Source organism: Portunus trituberculatus, chromosome 15 (genome assembly GCF_017591435.1).
Source record: "Portunus trituberculatus isolate SZX2019 chromosome 15, ASM1759143v1, whole genome shotgun sequence".
NCBI lineage: Eukaryota > Metazoa > Arthropoda > Malacostraca > Decapoda > Portunidae > Portunus > Portunus trituberculatus.
In genome coordinates this window covers 14,383,927-14,408,628 of record NC_059269.1, presented here as the reverse complement: position 1 = coordinate 14,408,628, position 24,702 = coordinate 14,383,927, and the positions used below count along the sequence as shown (strand labels likewise).

At 39.5% G+C, this 24,702-nt stretch overlaps 1 protein-coding gene across 1 annotated transcript in view; it reads right to left on the bottom strand.

The window, feature by feature from the left end:
* LOC123504218 (nephrin-like) overlaps positions 1-23,822 on the bottom strand; it is a 61,776-nt gene extending 37,954 nt beyond the window's left edge. Inside the window, exons 1-2 of the mRNA XM_045254570.1 lie at positions 23,764-23,822; positions 22,248-22,637 (exon numbers count right to left, since the gene is read on the bottom strand). Coding sequence (XP_045110505.1) covers positions 22,248-22,350 — 103 coding nt within the window. The 5' untranslated portion in view covers positions 22,351-22,637; positions 23,764-23,822. The remainder of the gene's footprint in view (positions 1-22,247; positions 22,638-23,763) is intronic.
* Positions 23,823-24,702: the final 880 nt, after the last annotated feature.

Genomic DNA, 24,702 nt, shown 5'->3' with positions numbered 1-24,702 from the left:
ATTGAATTAACGGTTGGATAAGCTTCGTAAATGAATTATTGCTACAAATTACATCAGCAGCACCACCACATCAATACCGGTGCTAATTCGGTTAACACCACCACCACTGAAATTACCAAATCGATATCGTCTGCAAAAACAATATCACAAGTGTCGGCTCAATATGCCTCTTAACTCCTACTGTCACTTACGATTATCAATATTACTAGTATTAACTTAATGAATTCCATCACTTCTAATCTGTTACAATTGTTTTGTTCCAATTAGATACCTTCGTTCACACACAACACAAACACACACATATGCTCTCTCTCTCTCTCTCTCTCTCTCTCTCTCTCTCTCTCTCTCTCTCTCTCTCTCTCTGAGCTCGCACTAAGAGGGTAACGGCTAATGGTTGAGGATCCGCTCGTGATCAGGCCTTGGTGAATTACACACAAACACAAACGCATACACACACGCGCAGACACACACAGACACACACACACACACACACACACACCTATGGGCTATACAGTCGTTACTTTTCATGGTATCCCCTAGAGCTAGGCGAGGATCACAGCAGGTATCGTGTACCGGTGATACGAGCCTGCTGTGTGTCCCGGCTGTTAGTACAAGACCGAGACCCTGGATATGTTCTATCTTCCTTGTTGTCATTTCTGTTCTGATCTGGAAAGTGTTACATTTCAAGGGACACTTCTAATGCATGTCCTCGGACCTCATTAATGAGGCGACGGGTCTTGTACGAGGCACACTAGTGGATGAATACTTGAAAGCCCAGAAGTGGTTGTTTGCGGGCACGACCACAGGGTGTTATTCCTTCTACCCGGAAGACGCGTCTGGTCAATATATTCAGATTGCAAATACTATTGTGGTGAGTTAATGGCCATTACTCCATCCAAGGTGTTCAATTATCTGCTGTTAGTGGCTGTTCATGGCTATCGCCGAGACTACCACACAGTTGAGCGGTCTGGGGGCACTCGTGGAAACTCGATTATTATTGGACACTTTCCATGGCAAATATTTCATCTAGTGGAACACCTGTCAAATCACGAATGGCAACGTGGCTGGTTTATGTTTCATGTCACTTAAAATTTGCCAAATACTATTTATAAACTTTGACTAGTACGATTAAACCACATCAGAAACAAGATACTCACTTGCATATTTTTAATGTAAAAATTCTAAACAGAAAAACATTAATAGGATACCATATACTGCACCCTTTCACACGTAATTTATTTCCTTTCTTTGGAAAATACATAGTCCATTCTCTCAGGCTGTCTCACAACACTCGTATATCCCATGCTGAATGCGTTCCTTTCCAAAGGAGGTTATTTACTGCCAAGGGGAACTGCAATTTTTGCTGAAGTACTTCACTCAGCCGCCACACGCTGCCAGGGGCCGCATGAACATCGAGGACCAGTAAGACCAAGCGATGTTGCCACACTGAAACATTTACTCGAAAGAAAGAAATTTATTGCAAAAGGGAGGAGGGAGAGAGGGTGAGACTTTTCTTTTATGAAAACTAAAAAAAAAAAAAAGAGGCAGCACATAGAGCTGTATATCAGGAAAAGCATAGATATTGGCACTTGTGGCGACTAGTGGCGACAGCCTTGACTTTCGCCCAGTGGATCGTAGACAAGGGTGACGCTGGTGGCTTCCCTGCAGTGCCACTCCGCTTTAATATTTTTTCAGCTTTGGTACGTCAGCAATATAGCCGAGTATTTCAATGGAATAACAATAAAAGATGCTCATGTAGCATTTTGATTTGTTTGTACGAGTGTTCAGACTACAAGAACCTCATGTAATTCTCTTATCCTATTAAGATAATTATGAGATCTGTCTGCAGGTGTGAAATGCCACACTAGAAGTAAAGAATGGTGACATTATTAAATAAGACAGACAGAGAGAGAGAGAGAGAGAGAGAGAGAGAGAGAGAGAGAGAGAGAGAGAGAGAGAGAGAGAGAGATTTTATATTATGACAATCCAAGAAGCTTCCTTCTCAAAAACACATTCCACTGTAAGAATTTTATATAATAACATCTACACGCCTGACTCACGCACCCGTGTTTGAGGGAAATAGGTGTATGAAAAGAGATTTACGGTCTAGTAGTGTAATGTCATAAACAGTCTTTACAACCAAAAATGGTGTATTTTCAGGCAAGACTTCTAGTACAGAAATTGCTCTAAATGTGTGTGTAGTGAGGCTGCAGAAACTAGCTCACCAGAGAGGATGCTGCATTCTACCTTTAACGAGCACTGGGAGAGAGAGAGAGAGAGAGAGAGAGAGAGAGAGAGAGAGAGAGAGAGAGAGAGAGAGAGAGAGAGAGAGAAGAATGACGGGATGGCATCTTATTAGTATCTTGTGTACACAGTTGATCTAAACAAATAGCCATTGATTTACAGTGGAGAACATTCCCACACACCAAGATGCAATGACCAAAAGGGGGAATGCAAGTAATGAAAGCGTTACAGCTGCACGTGGCTGCTCTTCCATTATGAATCATCGTAAGGGGTATAAAGTAAAGCCCTGAATTCGGAAAATGCACGGAATTATTAACCTCTTCAGTACTGGGACACATTTTTATTTCAAGATTTGAGTGTGATTAGACGATTTTATTTACATTACGAAGGGTCTATGGAAGTCAGAAAATTAATGGCCAGTCTTCACTATTTCAGTCCCCATACAAGCTTCTGATGCTGTCTAAAATCGTTATATATAAAAATTAATATGAAAAATGCGTCAGAGTACTGAAAGGGTTAATTTGACTACGTTTGAGAGTAACCATTCAAGTAATTTAAATATAAGGAACACCAGAAAACTGAACTCCATCATTATTATCGGTACCTACAATGGGAAATGGAATATATGAAGCAGTACTGTTTCGATGTGAGCCGGGATTATCTTGAGCTTGAGCACTTCATCACTATGCACTATGATTATACCCCGGTCAGGCCGTGAATGGCTCTATTGACACGATCGAGCAATCATCTTAATTCCATTCACCGCAACACACAAGACCAGGTACTTGGCCGGTTTCTGCCTCGCTCTCTCGTGTCCATCATTCATGCTTTCATTGGGAACGAGCGTCACGGTGTGGATTATTTCCTTGATGTATCCTTTCGTGGCCATTATAGTGTTACATGCTAGCTTTGTCATAGCAGTTACAATATATCGTTGATTCTTGTTTCTTGCATTGTATACCCGGTTCGTCCCACAGATACACAACACCTAATTTTACAAGTGATTCACATCTATGAATTAATATTTGCAGCAGTCTTCCAACATTCGTGTAGGTTGGGCTTCCTCACTCGGGTCAACGGTTTCCTAGCGGATGGGCTTTGAGATAGGGGGTACCCAAAAAGTATCCCCTTTAGCCCATAAATTCCCGTGAAAAGCCCACATGGTATAAATAAAAAAAATATATATATATCAACATGTGTGTGATCGGGCTAGTGGGGGCAGGGAAATGTGATAAAACATGTATTCAACGCTACTAATGACCAAGCTAAACAGATTTATGTATTCATAGCGACGTGAACACAGAGACAAAGGATCATTCCCTCTCCTCTTGTTCACAGTCTGCAACATCTACCAGGAGTTGCGACACCATCATAATTCAAGACGTGGTATGAGTCTGTGAGAATGGCTGAGGACAATGGGAGCGCTCCGTGTGAGGCTGCTGCTGCCTATGACTGCCCGTCTCCCTTACCCTCCTCATTCCCTCACGCGCCTGCCACTTGTGTTACGACTGAATAATAACTAGAGTTTATTGCTCGTGCGAAGCCTAACTTCCGGAGGAGGACGCTCGTGAATATTTATGGTACAAGTTGTCGGAGTTCTGGGCTAAGGACGGAAACACCTGGTGAGCTCGCGCGTGAGCACTTATGCTCCAGGTAATCCCACGAGAGAAAACTACTACAAGTTGGCGAGCTCCGAGGACGATGGAGACACGACTTGAATTGCTGAAAAATTAAGAATTGTGCCAGAAAACAATATTTAGTCTTTTTATTTCTTGCCAAGAATTTCCTTAATAATTAACCGAAGAAAAAAGTTTTATTTTTGTCTTTTTTTTCATTCCTTTATTTTATGCTTTTCTTTTGTGTATTGAGGCTTGGCTTGATGCTCCCAGCATTCATTGAAGAATAGATTACTTGTTCCCTTGGAAGTATATAGTGTTGCCCTTTACTTAGACCACACCGGAGACCTTCAATTACTTACCTATTTAATACATGAGTCAAAAAGAAATTACAATATGTTAAACATTTTTTATGCGAAAAAATGAAAAAAACTCAGTTACATTTTAGATTTAAATGTAACCTAGTATTTGCAAAATGTCATTTCCTGCTCCTCTGCAATCTTAATGTTATTTGGTGAATTTCTCATACTTATTCAAACATTAATAGTGCTTCGTTATTTATGACAAGTGGCAACTTGTTGCTTTATCTTTGAGTATGAACATTTTTCTCATCATTATTTCAGTTTCTTATTCTTAACAGTAAATTTTATAAAAGCCAGCAATATTATACTGAAAAGTAAAACAGGAAGCACCCACACTTCTCGTATCGCATTTCTCTTACTCATTTCTCTCTCTTTTTTAATCCTACCTTGATGCTTTTGAACTTTACATTTACCTCCTCCTCCTCCTCCTCCTCCTCCTCCTCCTCCTCCTCCTCCTCCTCCTCCTCCTCCTCATCCCCTCCTTTTTCTTTCACACACCACCATCCTCCCAATTTACCTTAATAAAGTTCGTTTTCTCTTTCCTTTTATTTCGAAGAAAGTGGAAAGACCAACTAAGTGGTGAAGGGAAGAAACATACTTCATTTCCACGTACTAAGCATTTGAAAACAGTGAAAAAAAAAAAAACATTTAGCAAGATCCTGAACATTCTAATTTTGTGAAACTGTTCTGAACATGATGAATGCTTTTTTGATGAAAACAAACTAGAATAATGAAAAATTAAACAAAGATTCCTCGCTGAGTAAAAATTCTCAACAGAAATGCAAAAGGCGAATAAGAAAAGAAAATGTTGGAAAATGAGAGACTGTACAAAGTGAACACATAAACCTTACTAAAGAATCACCCGTCGCGGAGGAGAAAGAGAACAGAAAGCACGGAGCTCGGGAAGAGAGAGAGGTTGGGCGACAAAGGCATTCTGTATCGCGTGGCGCGCTGATTATGTAAGGCAAAGCACGTCACAGGAAAGTGAAAATGTAAACTTACGACAATACTTCCATAAACGTTCAGAAATTTCACCCCTCACACTCTCTCTCTCTCTCTCTCTCTCTCTCTCTCTCTCTCTCTCTCTCTCTCTCTCTCTCTCTCTCTTCCCTTTCATTTATCATCCTACCGTCTTTGCTTTCTTTCTTGGTTATCGAGAGGTTAGTTTACATCAGGGAGCCGTAAATTTTCAAGAATTCTTCAGCATAATGTAAAGATGGACGTCCTCTGTCATAACTTGGCAATATATCCAGCGCTCAGAAGTGTGTGTGTGTGTGTGTGTGTGTGTGTGTGTGTGTGTGTGTGTGTGTGTGTGTGTGTGTGTGTGTGTGTGTGTGTGTGTGTGTGTGTGTGTGTGTGTGTGTGTGTGTGTGTGTGTGTCTGGAGTTATTGAAGTTATGGCGTAACAAGGTGCTGAGAATATTACACAGCGCTGAAGAATTGCACATAACGTCGTGCTGGAGGAAGGGAGAGACACACGACACAAAGAAAGAACAAGCAGTAAACATGTTGGACCCTGCTGGTCGCTACAAGAACATCTGTGTCTAATTATTTCATCTACTCAAGGCCAAAAACTACACACTGTAGATGAGAGTGATTGGACACGTTACATAGAACAGGTAGGGAAAATCAAGGAGCGATTCAGAATGTGATAAGTTATTCTATATTCTCACGACTAAATAAGAAGAGAGTGCAGGTGAAAGATGAGTAAGAAAATATATGGAATAGGTAGAAACAAGTGAGATATATTTCAGAAAGATGCAACGTGTTCCAAGAGCGGGAAATGAAACGATTAGCGCTGAACACAGGTAATGAACTTTGAACGCTACAGTGACCGTCTCCTCGAACGTGACTACATAACTGAATTGCGACACGTATTTCTTCCGCTCGATAAATCCACGCGTTTCCTCGCATGGTGAGTGAACATAAAATTTGCAAGTTTGGCAATTTTTTCAGCCAAATACTTTCATTATGTATCTTTTTCTCTCTCTCTCTCTCTCTCTCTCTCTCTCTCTCTCTCTCTCTCTCTCTTTGCGTTTCATTTGAAGTCTTTTCCATTTTTGTATCTCTGTATTTGATGTGTTTAGGAACATATCCGTGCGTCCGTTTATCAGTCTCTCTCTCTCTCTCTCTCTCTCTCTCTCTCTCTCTCTCTCTCTCTCTCTCTCTCTCTCTCTCTCTATCATTTCAGGTTCTGGAGCAATTCAAACACAGGGCGCTCGTTATTTCATTACACTTTGATAACCTTTTACGGTGCAACTATGAATGAATCTACTAAGTGTTAGTCACGGCACGAACATCAAAGATGAACGCGAGAGAGAGAGAGAGAGAGAGAGAGAGAGAGAGAGAGAGAGAGAGAGAGAGAGAGAGAGAGAGAGAGAGAGAGAGAGAGAGAGAGAGAGAGAGAGAGAGAGAGAGAGAGAGAGAGAGAGAGAGAGAGAGAGAGAGAGAGAGAGAGAGAGAGAGAGAGAGAGAGAGAGTGTGTGTGTGTGTATTGCAGGTTTGAAAGTAAGCCAAGAGTCCGTGGGATTCAGGAGTTGAGAGGATTTTAGTAAAGGAAACTCAGATACTGGTGAGTGTTGCAAGCGTTTCTATATTGCGTGGTTGAGTGTTGCAAGCAGAGACCTCCCTGATGTGGCAGGAAGGTTTATAATCAAGGGACAAAAATAATATTGCATCATACACTATGCTCAGTAATGTGCAGTAATCAATTCTTCACAAACTGTCAGCATATCCCGTTATTTCATTTACTCACGATGATAATAGTGATTAGAATTCTTTGCATCGAAATGATTCAGTGTGTTTGTAGATTGGAATGGACTACATCACAGTGAAATATCCATTATGGACAATGAACACAATACGGAGCAAGTTTTACCATGATAACAGCTTTATTTATTCTTACGCTCACTAACAATTGGCGAGTCGGGATGTAATTTGTCCAAAATTTGACATACAGTATATCGTTGTTGCATATTTCAGTAAATTTCCAAGATTTATTATTTTATCAAGAATAATCATGTGCAAAATGGGCCTGATGTCTTCAAAATCAGATATTTCTTTTATTAATTTTAATGAAAGGGATTCACCAAATCTGTGAAATTAATAGTCTAAAACATTATATCGATTATTTCCCCACAAAAGCACATCCCAACACTTCTACACCAGAAACTAGCTTACTTTTCCTTATACCCTAGCAAGTTCACTCTTATTTTGGATGATCATAGTCGAAAACATGAGATTTAAAGCTACGGAAGATAAATGACTAACTAACATAACGAAGTTTCGACATTTTAGATCAACCATACTGCAATTAAAGAGACTAATAGTAACAAAATAAGAAACTCCATCACTTGCTTTAAAAAGTTTGCAATTAATGTAATTGAATAGAGTCTACATGTGAGGAGGCTGTGTTGAAGAATACAATAAAAAAGAGGACAAAGAAAACTATTGAGGGAAGCAAGATGGACACAGTTAATGGAAATGAAGGTTCATTCCCACAATCTCCTTACACTACCGACTCACAGTCTTAATGCTGATGCAAATTTGCGGATTACCGAACGCGATTCAGAGGTATAATCGTTTCGAATCCCAAGGACGCACCACTCAGGCCTCCAGGATCATCAACTCCATGCCCAATATTTCCATACGGCGCAAAATTCTCAGCAAACCGAACTTTTGAATGTGATCACTAAATTAGAAAATATATGAATAGAAATGTTGAATATTGAAGCACGAAATATGTTATACCATTTGTCTCTTGATTCATTCATAAGTCTGAAAGATTAAAAGATATTCCTTTAAATCAATGGGTTAGACACGATGCTCTGTGTTGAGCCTAGGGTATACCAATGAATAAAATAAAAGAATAAATACAGAAATAGAAGAGTGAGAAATATATAATGGATTGAAAGTCTGTATAATCGAAAAGATATTCTCTCTCTCTCTCTCTCTCTCTCTCTCTCTCTCTCTCTCTCTCTCTCTCTCTCTCTCTCTCTCTCTCTCTAACACATACGAACACACACACACACACACACACACACACACACACACACACACACACACACACAAAAAAAGAAATTAAATCCATACAGTTTTCATGGAGAATTACATTGCGTTCTTAGAACAATTGTTTTATATGATGTCTAAAATAATAACATAATAATGACATGAAAATACCATTACAAAAGAAAATAAACATTTTATTAAGTGTGGCGCGCAGTAGTAGTAGTAGTAGTAGTAGTAGTAGTAAAACTATTATCATTATCAATAATAATGATAACAGTAATAACAATAATAATAATAATAATAATAATAATAATAATAATAATAATAATAATAATAATAATAATAATAATATTAATAATAATAATAGTAATAATGATAATAACTAATAATAATAATAATAATAATAATAATTATAATAATAATAATAATAATAATAATAATAACAACAATAGCAATGATTATCAATAATATTGCATTTCTAGCTGTGAATCTTTTTTCCTAATCATTGCCTTACATAATAAAAAAAATAAATTCTGAAATGGAGAACAGCATATATACAGCAGCGGCCTTCCCTAAGCGCAATGGACTGTAGGGTTAAGTGAATATTGTATGTGGAATGTGGGCGGGGAACAAAAGTGTGCAGTAAGAGTGTGTACTGAAGAGCCCAGTAAGTGCATTGTTACACACATTTGTAGAGGCTGCCGTGAAATAGAAGTGGTTCTGAGTGGCGCCGGGGGTAACGAAACGTTCTCTGGAGCAATGTTTAAGGAGAGGAACGGCCTCGGTCGAATAAAAGAGGAGTAGGTTTTGTTATCTCCCTCATCCTTATAGGCCTCCTGACAGCCTGACACGAGCGGTGTAGCCCACGTACGTCCATGTATGTATCTCATCTCCTCCCGGACATGAAAGTAATATTCCAAAGCGACTTTTAATGGATCTGTTCATTTACTCGTATTTATTCGGTTGTTTTTTGCTAGCACTTAGCATATGGAGCTGGGATTGGCAGAGGTAGACACTGCGTTTTCATTTCAATCACAATCACGCCTTGATTAAAATATATGTTACGGAATGACACGGAAGAGGGTACTTGTTACCTCTCCACATACACACTTAAAGAACAAAAGTGTTGAATACAAGGGTGTTTCATCAATACGAAAACAACTATAGGATTCCATTCAACCCACAAGTAGGTGTCATGACGGATCTCTACAACTAACAAAGAGCAGGAAGGCGTTACTGATGATGGTGCTGGAGAGAAAAGGGATCTACAATATTATTTCCTCGCAGAATGCTGGCTTGGTGGGTTCAAGGAAATACGTTCGGTTGAGAATGATTATCGAAGATCCACAGGCAATGTATCCAATAATAGAATAAAAATGTATAAACATGAGCGAGAGAGAGAGAGAGAGAGAGAGAGAGAGAGAGAGAGAGAGAGAGAGAGAGAGAGAGAGAGAGAGAGAGAGAGAGAGAGAGAGAGAGAGAGAGAGAGGCTTTATTTCTCTTTCTTTTAAAACGCAACCAATGTTACTTCCTTAAATTTAGACTAAAGTTGCGAGGATGCCACATTGAAGGCTCGGTAAAGACATTAATCCTACGATCAATCTGGGGCGTGTGAGGGCGCGATGCTCACCAACCCACGTCCATCCCGAGGCGACCTTTATGTTCCTTTCTCCAGAGAGGGGAAATTGCTCTTCTCTCACGCACTTTCACTGTCAATTTTATGGATCTTGCCACAAAAATAATATAAATGGAACTGAATAAAAAAACTCTGAAGTTCTGTAAATGAAATTTTGGTATCAGTTTTCAGTTGCAGCTAAATATGCACTTCAAGGCAGAGCGAAACGGTTTATATATTCATGAAGAGTTTTACATCATCATGCTATCGTACTGCTTGTCCATACATCACCACATATAAATAACGGCCTCACACACACACACACACACACACACACACACACACACCGCGTAGTGTAGTGGTTAGCACGCTCGACTCACAATCGAGAGGGCCGGGTTCGAATCCCGGCGCGGCGAGGCAAATGGGCAAACCTCTTAATGTGTGGCCCCTGTTCACCGAGCAGTAAATAGGTACGGGATGTAACTCGAGGGGTTGTTGCCTCGCTTTCCCGGTGTGTGGAGTGTGTTGTAGTCTCAATCCTACCCGAAGATCGGTCTATGAGCTCTGAGCTCACTCCGTAATGGAGAAGACTGGCTGGGTGACCAGCAGAAGACCGAGGTGAATTACACACACACACACACACACACACACACACACACACACACACTATAACATCCAGAAAGTTCACCGCAGCGTTGTCTCTTTCCTGAGAAGAAAACATACACAGATCCGCTGCGTTACACACTCAAACGGGAGAAGCTCCTCCGGCCCACTGACTTCCACGCCGACAGACGGAAATTGTTGCTGCTCGACCTTAGTATTAAACCATAACTTCAACTTCTCTCACTTCCACAGAGCAAGCGACTGCGCAGCCTGTGATATTAGCTTCAGTATATGTACGAATCTTTATCTTTTTTCTTTTCTGGGTTGATTTACGTTCTGACGGAGCACGTAGAAACGAATGCAAGATTGATAATTTTCCTTTTCCATAACAAGAGAAAAACAAACCTGAGTCATGCGAATATACAGTTCGCGGGGATGTGGAAACCAATTCTTCCTTGATCACCAGCAGCGCCCGAAATGGAATGGCCAGGTTGCAATGTTGCAGAGAATGGTAAGTGATCAATGCTACAAAATTACTGTTCATTTAAAATAAATACAGATTTGATTGAAATCCATCACGAAAAGAGAAGAAAATGAAAAACTTGGAGAGAATGTGAAGGGACGAGAGGAAAGACACTTCAAAGCCAAGAGTGTATTTACTTATTTCTTTGTTTGTTTATCTTTATGTCGAGAGAGAGAGAGAGAGAGAGAGAGAGAGAGAGAGAGAGAGAGAGAGAGAGAGAGAGAGAGAGAGAGAGAGAGAGAGAGAGAGAGAGATGCAGAGTAACTATAATTCGTTCAAAGGAAGTGGATTTGCGGCGCCTTAACAAAATCTGTCACGCCACCCATGACTGACTCAAGCAATGTCCTCATTCTGCACCACATAACTGAGACCTTCAATGTATTTGCACTAAAGCCTGCATATCGAATACCAGTCGTCCTATTGCCACATATGTATGATATTGTCATATATATCTATTGATGCCATTCATTAAAACACACACAAATTAATAGGTATAAAAATAATTAAATGATGATGATAACGGTAAATGACAAAAAGTGTGCAGGACATTTTGTTGATACAGATCTATGGATAAGGTTAAACAAAATAATTCCTGTTTTTCACTGTAAATAATGTAGCGCATTCATTGATTATTCAGCTTTTTATATAACGTTCACTGAAAGTGAAATAACCTCATGGAAGTAACCACTGAACTGTACATAATTTCCTCTGTGCGTACTGGGCATACATCTCAGTCAATGGAGCCAGTATTTTGTGTGTAACATGAAGAGATGTACTATTGTGGATCAGTTCCGTCAGTATTACCCCACTTAACACAAATATAGGTCTATGATCTCTGAGCTATTTCGAGGACAAAAGTTGGCTGTGACATGAAACTAGCTTAAGTGAATAACACACACACACACACACACACACACACACACACACACACACACACACACACACACACACACACACACACATCTACACATACACACACGTTCCAGTTAAGTGTGCTGCCAAAGACCTCCCCCCCAAAAATCTTTGTAGTAGATCCCCTGACCCTTAAAGACGTGTTTATACTCGTATGTCACACTCGCCCATTAATGTGTTTCCTTTGACAGTCTACTAAAAGTAATGGGATCATATTTTCTACTTTATTATCCTTTCACAAGCTTCCCACTATTTCCAAGAATAATTTTTGTTATTTTCTTTGCTGCTGTCAATAATAATGATAATAATAGTAATATTAATAATAATAATAATAATAATAATAATAATAATAATAATAATAATAGTAATAATAATGATATTACTGCTGTTGCTGTTGCTGCTGCTACTACTACTACTACTACTACTACTACTAGTACTACTACTACTACTATGGTAATATCATTAGAAATTATTCCTAGATAGGTGGAGGAGGAGGAGGAGGAGGAGGAGGAGGAGGAGGAGGAGGAGGAGAACACTGATGACGAAAAGAACGACAACAACGCCGAAAGGAGTGATGATGACAAGGACAAGGAGGAAGAACACACGGAGTAGGATGACGAGGAAGGCGAGGCAGAAGAGGAAGAGGACTTGCCGGTATATGAAAAGAATATAACGAAACATTATATTCGAAGGACTTACAATTTAGCTGAGGCGTCCCGTGTTGGAATAGGGAGAGGGGAAAAGAAAATACACAGCCAGGAAACGAAATCAATGGATGCAGAGGAAGCAAGTGAAAAGCTAAAGTCTGGAAATATTTCGGAGTTGATGGAATAGCGGTAGTGATGCTGAACTGCAGAGGGAGGGCACCAATAACCCGGATGTATCTCAGAGGGAAGATATGGGGCAGGCGCAGCTTTCACTGAGATTTAGATAGATCATAGTATAAGAATGAAGAATAACGGTAAAGGAAATGCACAAATTTTCGTAAGTCTATCCAACCATAAAATATTAATAAAAAATATAAAAAAATAAGCAGCATACATACACCGCGAATGAATTTCATAAGGGGACAGCATAGCATTCAGTGAGATTTATAAACAGATCATAGGAAAAGAATAAGGCGTGAGAGGAAAAGTACAGGTGCAATATTTTTTCTAAGCCTACCCAACCATATAATATTAATAAAAAACTGCGTCAATATAACCCGAATGAATCTCAAAGCGAAGATAAGGGGACGGCACAGCATTCAAAGAGACTCATAGATAAATCATAATAGAATAATAAGGAGTAAGACGAAAAGTAAGTGCAAAATTTTCAAAGTCCACCCAACCATAAAGTATTGATAAAAACAGGAAAAATTGACATAAACCATTCCTTATGTATCTCAGAGGAAAGATATGGGAACGGTCCAACATCCACAGAAAGTTAAAGGTGTATCAAAGTTAAATAATAATGAAAAACGGTAAAGTGAAAAGGTAAAATTCTTTGTAAGTCTACTCAACCATAAAGAAAAACAACATAAATCAATGAGAAAACTAGAAGGAACAAGAAGAGTATCTGAAGGATGAACACACGGGAAATCTATAATGCTATCACTAATTCACATCTAATCTATCTTGCAAAGAGGACGTTCAGTTCAGGAAAAAAAAAGTCAATCGACCTTTCAGGCATAACTGGATGTTCCGTGGCATATTTTCAGTTGGTTCTCATGAGTGGCCAGCGGCAGGGAACTCAATAATTTGTTCTTGCATGGAATGGTGTTTCGAGTTACATATTTCACTCTGCTTTGATATGTTACGCTACAAAGTCATTTTTTCATACGACGAAGGAAAAGTTACTACCCGTGAAAGCAATAATCCGTCACCAAGGCTGCTTATATAAATTCTACATGATATATGACGAAGCAAGACAAGCTATAATATATTCATCGTTTTCCCGAGAACTCTATTCTCAATTGCATTCTCCAGCTTTCCACATGCCCATAAAGAACCGCTGATCCGCACTTATTTTTTACCACAGCATTCTCCTTTTACTTACCTCCAATTCACGATATTCATTCTCTCTCTCTCTCTCTCTCTCTCTCTCTCTCTCTCTCTCTCTCTCTCTCCATGCTGTACATCACTACCTTTTAACATATTCCTCTCTTAATGTATCCTTTTCGTCTGTAAGTGTATTATAGTGAACAAGGAGAAACGATCAAAATGTCTGAATGAAAAATAACAGATACGGTCAAATATGTAAGGTCGAGAGAGAGAGGGAGAGAGGGAGAGAGAGAGAGAGAGAGAGAGAGAGAGAGAGAGAGAGAGAGAGAGAGAGAGAGAGAGAGAGAGAGAGAGAGAGAGAGAAAGTGAAACGTTGATATCCTAATTCAAGATTACAAAGGAGTAGCGTGTGGACGTAGGTACTGAAATGGATTTATAAGACACTACACTGGTGCCGTGGCATGTCTCGGGAGTCACGAGATACATGAACGGACATAAGAAGAATCCATGAGTAAATAACTGATCAGGAAAGAAGACTGAGTGACAAAGCGTTAGTTGCGGCTCAAGAGGATGGAGTGAGAAAGTTATACACTGATTTATGTAAGAAGAGAAAGAAAATAACTATATTGAATGGTTATAATTGGGAGCGTCTTACTAGTTCGTATATTTTCGTTTTTTCACTAATAAATTTCACTCAACTGCATTGCTTATCCATCCACCATTTGCCAGCTACGCCACTCTCTTGCTTGTAGAAATGCAAGCGAACAACGAACAAGGTCATTATAGTTAAACGCTCAGGCACAACGTCTTAGCTGAGAGAATGCATTAAGTCTGGGCAAGTGCCGAGGGCAGGAATGGAAAGCTGAGCCGAATTTGGCCCACTCGAGGAGCAAGGAAGCAGCGTAATAACTTCCTGTGACGCTTAAAATACAGGAAGATCTCTAAGTAGGAGGGTGGGAGGAATATGATTTTCTGAGAAAATGGGGGATAAGAGGTAGTAATACGAAGGGGAAGGAGAGGAGAAAAAAAGGGAGGTATACACGAGGTGAGGTTATAGAGTGCCGGAGGGGGTAAAGAGGGAAAATGGAATGGTGCGGTGAGTTGAGAGAGAAGGAAAGGGTGAGCACAAGAGTGAAGCCAAAAGAGACAGCTGGTGAAAGAGAGTGAAGGTGGAAGTCGAGGTGACGGACAGAATGAAGCGTCAAACTATGCTGTGAGAAGGAACGTGGCCGTCGGCATGAGAAAATAAAAAGCAGAGGGGAAAAATCTCACAAGAGAGTGAGGTGAAAATAATAAATATAGTTCTGGAAAGAGAGAAAATGTTTTTGTTAGCTTTCGCTTATGAAACGAAGGAGTTGAAAACGAAAACTGTTGCCATGAGTGAAACAGAAAAAAAAAAGACGTCTCTTCCAAATCAAACAACTCTTATTTTATACTTATATATTTGTTTTTATTTTTTTGCTAATGCAACACTGAGAAACTTCAATGAGGCTGTGGGAGTAAAAACTACCGCTATGAGCAAGAAACGTTAGTGAAGCGATGATAAGAGCAGTTGCTTTGGACGCGGAAACCTTTGCATGTCCAGACGGTAATTACAACCCACACGTTGCGCCTGACAGCAGAGCAGAGCCTCCACCTGCCCGCCCCATCGCCCCTCACTCAGCTTCCCTGCATGCATTTGACCTCCGGTCGTGTTGGGGTCGCAGCCAATCAATTCCTATGTTTGTTTTTCTCTTTGCGTTATTTATTTTGCATTTAATTACCAAATCATTGTTATTATTATTATTTTTTCAAAAGCATCAGTCAACCCCCCAAAAAAAAATCTCAATGCCAAGCATTCTAATGGTATTTTACGACAAAACTAGTCGGGAAATGACAGCTTCAGCGAAAAAGAGAGAAAAAAAATATTTGTATACGCTGCAGTCCAAGTACATTATCATTTTCCTGCACCACGTCCCTTCATTATAAAGAAAATACACATGTGCCCAATTTCACTCCCTCGTTGGGCTGTCTTCCTCGTGCACGAGAGGCAAGAACAGACGAGGGACAGGCAGGTGAGGTGAGGTGAGGTCCGCCGCCTCCACACCGAAGGGTGGGTAGAGTCTTCGTTCATCGACCCGCAACGCCACACTGAAGGGGGACACTGACTTCCTGAGCCTAAGTCTCAGAGTGGCACATCTGTTCTCTCAACCATTCTGACCCTCACTTACGGATCGTACACACATTCACACTAACACACACACACACACACACACACACACACACACACACACACACACACACACACACACACACACACACACACACACACACAAAAGGGGAAAAAAGTAACCACACACACTAATGAGAGAATATCACTAGGGTCTCTCTCTCTCTCTCTCTCTCTCTCTCTCTCTCTCTCTCTCTCTCTCTCTCTCTCTCTCTCTCTCTCTGATGGTCACGGCGGCGGGGAACTAGTGATAATTAACGTGAGTAATCTCTTTCATCCAGTGCTCGCCAAGAGACTGTTCAAGAGGACTCAAGTGCCTATTAACACACATCATGAACCCTACGCGAGAGTCACCGGATATATAACTAGGTCCACTGAGAGTTACGAGTGTGTCTACCTTTTCTGAGCACACTGATAATGTTTAAAATATCTAAGACTACAAGATTTTGGAGGTCTTTTTTTACTTAACATCTACGAAAATACTTGCTTAATGATTTCTTTACTGTGAAATTAATAATGTTACAAAATGTCCAGCTTCGTCATCTATTAGTCTACAGGCTTGTATTGTCATTCAGTACATGCATATTTCTTTTTCCATTTCTTCTGGCGTTGGGATTAGTAAAAAATAGAAAGTTCAAATGAAGAACGGCCATTGAACTACTCCCTATCACGAGTTGTAAGCAGTAGATAAAAATAAAATGTGTTATCGTATTTCTGCCACCGACCTTCGCCATATTACGGCCTTCATTCTTCGTCTTCGTCTGACTTCTAATCAGGAATCTCATCGGAGACCAACATTCCACGGGGAGCAACAGACACTGATGAAAGGCAGCGGGTGACGGCTCAAAGGTGACCAAAATAAGTATTACAAATTAGTCAACCTTTTGGGCATCACTTTTACTGTTACTATTACTATTATTACTATCATTATTATTATTATCATTATTATTATTATCATTATTATTAACAGTAGTAGTAGTAGTAATAGTAATAGTACCACTACTACTACTACTACTATCATTATTACTATTATTAGCAAGACCAGTTCTGTGTGTGTGTGTGTGTGTGTGTGTGTGTGTGTGTGTGTGTGTGTGTGTGTGTGTGTGTGTGTGTGTGTGTGTGTGTGTGTGTGTGTGTGTGTGTGTGTGTGTGTGTGTGTGCGTATGTGTGTGTGTGTCCTCATTAAGTATATGGTGCATGATTGCAGACAAGGAAATAGTGTTGCTTTTGGAAGGTACATACAAGTATAAAACACGTAATTGTCTGACTTAAAAACCCCAATTTTGTTACCATCCCTCGATTTAATTAACGTTCAGTCAAAATTAATGAATGAGATAATGGGGAACAACAGGGAGGGAATTTTAAAAGCATTTCCTGGTGTGGGAATAATACCTGGTGGCAAAAGAATTTCAACTTGAAACTACACCACCAATACCACCACCACCACCACCACCACCAAGCAAACATCCTTTACTCCACGCCAGACACCACAGAGGATGAAAAGCTCACCGACCAACACTAAAGAATAGATTGAGTTATACATTTAAGTACTGCCCTAGAAACAATAAATGGTAATGTTTGTTTATCTCTTTTTCTTTTTTTTTTTTTTTTTTTCTTTTAGTAGGCCGTGTAGCTGTGGACACTGTGGCGCCATCCTTCCCCCTCTTCCCGCAGTGTCTGGCCGGCAAAAAGGGTCCGCGGGGTGTAGATCCGAGGTGACACAAGAATTTCGGGGAGCGAGAGTAGCAATCAATAGCAGGACAGCAGCACCCTCACCCTCCATTCGCCGCACTCTCCCTTCCTCTCTTTCTCCCGTCTCTGCGGTGCCACCTTCCCAACCCAACCAACCTACCTACACCTGCCTAGCTGAACGCACACATACACATGCACATACGCACACGCGCGCACACACACACACACACACACACACACACACACACACACACACACACACACACACTACACGCACTGCTCACACACATCCACATACGCGTTTTACCTTTCCACCTCTCTCTCTCTCTCTCTCTCTCTCTCTCTCTCTCTCTCTCTCTCTCTCTCTCTCTCTCTCTCTTGAAAAGAACATATACTTTTTAGATATTCACTAATGAATCACTAATATGATCCTTCACTTGTAAATGCAAGCTACTCTTTACGTTATTGTAATATCATATTTTGCAAAAGTAATACATCTGTCAAATTCTCAGCCACCATTATAAAAATGTGAATATCATTTTTCTATGGTGTAGTCTGTTACACCAAAAGGAAAATTAAAATCTTTTTTTTTTTTTTTATCATGTTATTTTTCTTTGACTGACAGTTTTAAGGCACATTTTCATTACGTTATTATTTTTTTCTTTTTTTTTTTTTTTGTAAAAAGTGTAATCTTCATTTCCAGGAAGGCAAAAAGTGATCACTAATATCATAGAGATTCACCTCTTCAATCATATAAAACAATCCCCTCCCCTTAATAGACATGGTGTTCATTAACCATAAGAAATTTTCAAGACATTTCTCCCTGAATTTTGGATAACTCACTTGTCTTTAAGGGAACTGGGAACCCAAAAGGCATTTTTTTTTATCTTCTATTGCCCTTGGCCAGTTACCCCTCCTACATTAAAAAAAAATAGTAAAAGAAAATTGCATTGAAATATATTGGGTAGGAAAAGTTTCTCTTCGCTGCAAACAGATTTGTGTTTATATTTGATTACCATACTACCAAACACATATAGATAAACATTTAGTCAAGGAACAAAAATATAACTTAGGAATATTTGTTTAATTAAAAGACAAACTAAAACTTTAGAGGGCAAAAAAAGCATGGAGGTTATTAATGACCCGTTGAGTGATTAAAATCTCTAGGGAATTAAATTCAGGGCAAAAATAATAAGTGTTCATCGCCAATAGAGTAGCGCTTACATGCTTGGTTTCTATAACTAAATAATAGTTATAGAAGATTCACACACACACACACACACACACACACACACACACACACACACACACACACACACACACACACACACACACACACACACACACACACACACACACACACACACACACACACACACACACACACACACACACACACACACACACACACACACACACACACATATCCAGGAAATCATGACAATATTGTGTTCATACACACTGTGAAGACATTTCTAGGGTTCAACTTTCCTTTTCAATTTTCTCTTGCCGTCCAAAATTGCATTATATGAAAATCAGCTACGATTCAAATTGAGAATAAGACTGATTATTGACTGATAATAAAAACAATTTGAAAAATATTATAGCACTTAGCAAGGATGATGAGGCTGTAAACAAGTGAATACAGCACTGTCTGTGCCTGTTAAATTAATTTGTAATTCGTTGCATGGAAACAGATGCTGAATGAATAACTCTCGTATAAATAAAACACGACTGAAAAGAATAATCAGTGACGCCACCGCATAAAATGAACACACATTTTTTTCCAATGTTCATCGTAAAAAAAAAAATATTCATGACAAAATTAATGACTCGCTGAAGAATTACATTACTCTGATATTCTTTTGATCCAATCGCTTCCTCTAATATTAAAACAGAAAATGGCAACACTAACAAACAAATAGACACAGACAGTGATATATACAGACAAAGATAGCCAAACAGACAGATAGGTACATCAAGTGATAGACGCCCACCCCCCCTACACACACACAGATATAGGGAGGCGGTGGCATAGTGGATAAGGTGGTGAGCGTGGGATCGGGCAGAGGTCCACGCGTAGGTTCCAATCCCACCACGTTATTTTGCCATTTGTCGAGTGGTTTAAAGTTACCTACATGTCACCATGATACCCAGGTTCTAGATGGTTACGCCAAAGATGCGCTTGGGTTGTGATATGGTCCCTAATATGGGTACTACTATAAATAAAATTGCTTGCGCTTCTAATGGATGGAAGCTTAACAGCGCTACCAATACTCTTTAAGTTACATACAGGTGCTATAGGCCAGGACATAAAACAGAGATGAATAAAACAAAAAACATATTAATAAAAAACTTACAGATCAATAAACTACACAAAAATAGGAGTGGGAGCAAATAAGCAAGCAAGAAAATGAAACACAAGAGAAGGGACCACAAAATAAAATCCACCCGCAGTTCTATAATCCAGTTTCCCTTACTAATACTTAAGCCTTACTGTTTCAACTAAATATTCACTTTTAATATATAAATAATGACCAAGCATTATTACCAGTAGTATTATGAATAGTAGTGTAATAAGTGGATGAAAAGAAAAACAGAAACACAACGATTTTATTTGTATAAGGTTATATCTTACAGTAATTACCATGGGAACATATCTGTATGTTTGAGTTAACTCCTTCAGTACCAGGACGCCTTTCCATATTTATTCTCCTTACTATTTGGTGATTTTTTTTACAGCTTCATCAACTCATGTGAGGGATTAAAATAGTGAAGACTCCGGCCATTAGGTAATCTTCTGACCTCCATAGACCCTTCCTAATGTATATAAAATCGTCTAATCGTATCCAAAAATGAAGATAAAAATGCGTCTCAGTAGTAAAGGGGTTAATGAGCAACAAATCTCAAAAGCCATTCTCGTGAAACATTCCATGCATTACGTCGCAGGCAAACTTTTCAATACAAGTTTTCCTTTATTGTTTGGGTATTACCGTCAAAAGTTGGCCACCACTCTATCGCCGCAATAAAAAGTATTTGTTTGCTTGCTGGGACGGAGGAGTGGGTGGTCAGGGGCGTAAAGCGTGTGTGCATTACATGATGGTACGTGTGTGAGTGTGTGTGTGTGTCTGTGTGTGTGTGTGTGTGTGTGTGTGTGTGTGTGTGTGTGTGTGTGTGTGTGTGTGTGTGTGTGTGTGGTCTATAAGTACCGCTGAAAAAAAATCAAATTTGATACAACTTAATGAACGTGAAATATCAGTAATAAAAAAAAAACCTAGGAATTGCTTCCAGAACTTTGTAATACATGCTAATAAACGAATAACAGTTGTGCGCACAATTCTTCTATCTATCACAAGCATTTTCACAAAAAAAATCTTATTTCCTTTTTTTCGTTTCCGGGATTGTGTTTATTTATTCCTATTATGTTCTCTGACAAAGGTTTCGGCAACGAAAGAAAAAAAATGTCATGAGTTCCTGGCATAAAGAATGACTCAGATTACTCACACATTTGACAGTTGAAAAGGTAAATGAAAAAAAAACTAATACACTCTCCACAGAAAGTCACACGAATTATTCACTCCAATTGCTTGAAAGAGCCCAAAGATCACTTCACTGGTTGTTTAGATACGAATTTCTGTGGCCTCAGGAAGAGCGTGACGTGTCGCGTGGAGCAGAGAGAGGCAGCCCTGGGTGATGACTCCTTCGGCACCAGTACGACGGAATGAACAATCAAGGCTGAGATAGGGGAACATTCTCCTTATATATATATATATATATATATATATATATATATATATATATATATATATATATATATATATATATATATATATATATATATATATATATATATATATATATATATTACTAAAAATTTAGGAAAAAAAATAAAAGGCGGAATGAGTAACGACAGCAAAGCATTAGTGCGTATAATGACTAACAATGAAAAAAACACACACACAAACATAAGACAAATGTGCATAAAGCAATTTCAATTATAAAACTATTAATCCTTAAGAATTCACTGAGCGTGAGGCAGCAAATGAATATTTTAGTGTTTGTAGTGTGACTCGGATTAAACAAAGAAAAAAAAAAGATGCTAAAAACATTGGACAGATATTCTATAATGTGCCAGGCACGTCACATCTAAACTGTGTGTGTGTGTGTGTGTGTGTGTGTGTGTGTGTGTGTGTGTGTGTGTGTGTGTGTGTGTGTGTGTGTGTGTGTGTGTGTGTGTGTGTGTTCGTTTATGTGTCTGTGTGTGTGCGTGTGTATGTGCACGCGTGCTCCAAATATCTGTATCACTATTCTTATGATATACTCTTATACCGATATAATATTCTAAAAATTATTTTTACATATCCATGTAATGCAGCAATGTGGCCATGTATTCAGCGCCATCCACCCCCACCCAACCCCCCACACACACACACATTTACTTACATACTACAAATGATACGAAAAAAATCTGCAACACTCACACTTTTTCTTCTTGAAGAGAAAGTCCTCCTCTGCGGTGATAAGCCAAAAGAAAACTAGGAAAAGGAAGACACAAATGTTTCTCCCGTGCTCTTCCTTGCCCATGTTTCAGTGCCGCAGACTTACAGACACACAAGGACTGCTGGCGAGGCAAGCGGGCTGGGCACGCGAGGCGCTGATGAGAAGTTGACGAGGAGGCCGAGTCAGTGCCGGGAGGTAGATATTGAACCTACGATACGATCACATTTTCGCTGAAGTTTTCTGTTTTCTTTTCATCTAATTCCTTTTCTCATGGATCACAATTACCTCCCTTACAACACTTCCTATCTCGGCATAACTATTTTTCTAGATATTTGTATTCACCATCACTTCACGATTCTCTATTTGGATCTCTGCAGTTGGAATAAAACAATATATATATATATATATATATATATATATATATATATATATATATATATATATATATATATATATATATATATATATATATATATATATATATATATATATATATATACACACACACACACACACACACATACACACAAATATATGTTACAACCTACGCTAGCACATGAAGTCATCAGAGATTGAAACAACAAAGCGATGACGAATCTCGTGCACTTCACCTGATGACACACTACTTTTTGTTTTTCAAATCTTCAACTCAGCGGTAAAACACGTGTCACAAAAAAATTCACCTACTTCTGCCAGTCGATACTTATCATTATCTTTCTTCGCGTTAAATTGCACAAAGAGAAGAAGAAAGATGTTTATCACAATGTGAGGCCTACTTTTTTTCACTTCCATGATGGTACCCCACCAGACTGTTCTCGATGAAGTCCAAAGTCATTTTCATCATCACCATCATCACCCTGACGCTTTGTAGTTGTGCCCGTATCTTTTGTGTTCGCGACTAATGAATCACCAAAATAAGGCCGCAATACACACCTGATCTTCTTTTGTTTCTTTTTATTTAAGAAAGCGACCAGGTATAGGTGTAGGTGTATAAGTATAGGTCAGATAGGTTTCATATCTACTGACCCCAAAATATTGATAGAATCTGCATCAGAGTTGAAGTGAGTTATTACCGACAAAAATCCACTTGAGACACTTAACAGTCACCTCTGCACCTCGCTCTCAGCACTTCAGACAGCGTCATGATCACATCGACAAGGTTATCTCATCTTCCTCAAAGCATCACCAGTTGTCACAAAAGTTTAATATGTGTTATATACACCTTTTGAGATTTTTTCCATAAATCGTTCGTTTATTTACACAAGTAAGCTTTTCTCCACTAAACATAGTAGTCCACTAAAGGGACAAGAAAAAGGTAATCAAATTTATCAAGTCATGTTATATATTATGTGTCACTCCTGCTCCAGACAGTATTGCGATGCAGCATTATCCACAGCCACGAACAGATCTCTTCCCGTAAATTTGTCGCTCAAAATATCTTCAGTGAAGCCTAAAAGAGACTAAAACATATCTGTCTACATGGCCCACCAGGCTCACAAGAACAAGGGAACCACGCGCGGCGGCGACCTACCCTCCCTGCCGGCACAAGTGAGACTGAGACTCGCCGCTCGCATGCTAAACCCGCCGCTATTATCCCCTCGCCCCTCCTGGCCACTACTTGCACCACATCGCATAGATTTTTCCTTTCTTATTCGATACCTCTATAAGAGCAGTGGAGAGTAGATGAGAACACACGACACATTTTGTACATTATAATGAATAGATATTTTAATTTCTATAATGGGTTACGTATTTGTTGTTGTTGTTGTTGTTGTTGTTGTTGTTGTTGTTGTAATTACTCAGACTATGAATTACAAGTTGAAATGGCAAAAAAAGTAAAAAAAAAAAAATCACCCTTGCCTCAGGAGGTTTGTGTGGTGCAGAGGTAACAAGTCCTCCCACCGCCCCCACACCTTAAGCCCAGGTGTGTCGCTCCCACGTACATGGTTCCGATGATAGTAAAGCGATTCCAAAGTCATTCTAGTGTTCGATAGCTCTATGTGCAGTGTGTTTCCCACTAAAACTGCCTTTCCTGTTTCATCTGAGGTGTTAGTCCGGTGAGTATCGACCCGCGCAGTTTAAGGATTATCAACAATGTGTGCTTTGAATATTGCTCACGGGGAAAATTTCGTCACCTACACCAAACACGTCCCAAGGATACACAAGCCATCGGATGTGTTCGTATCACCTGAGATTTCTGGCCATAGTGAAGCATTTGTAGCTTTTTAGGTGTGTGTGTGTGTGTGTGTGTGTGTGTGTGTGTGTGTGTGTGTGTGTGTGTGTGTGTGTGTAATTCACCTCGGTCGTCTGCTGGTCAACCAGCCAGTCTTCCCCATTACGGAGCGAGCTCAGAGCTCATAGACCGATCTTCGGGTAGGACTGAGACCACAACACACTCCACACACCGGGAAAGCGAGGCCACAACCCCTCGAGTTA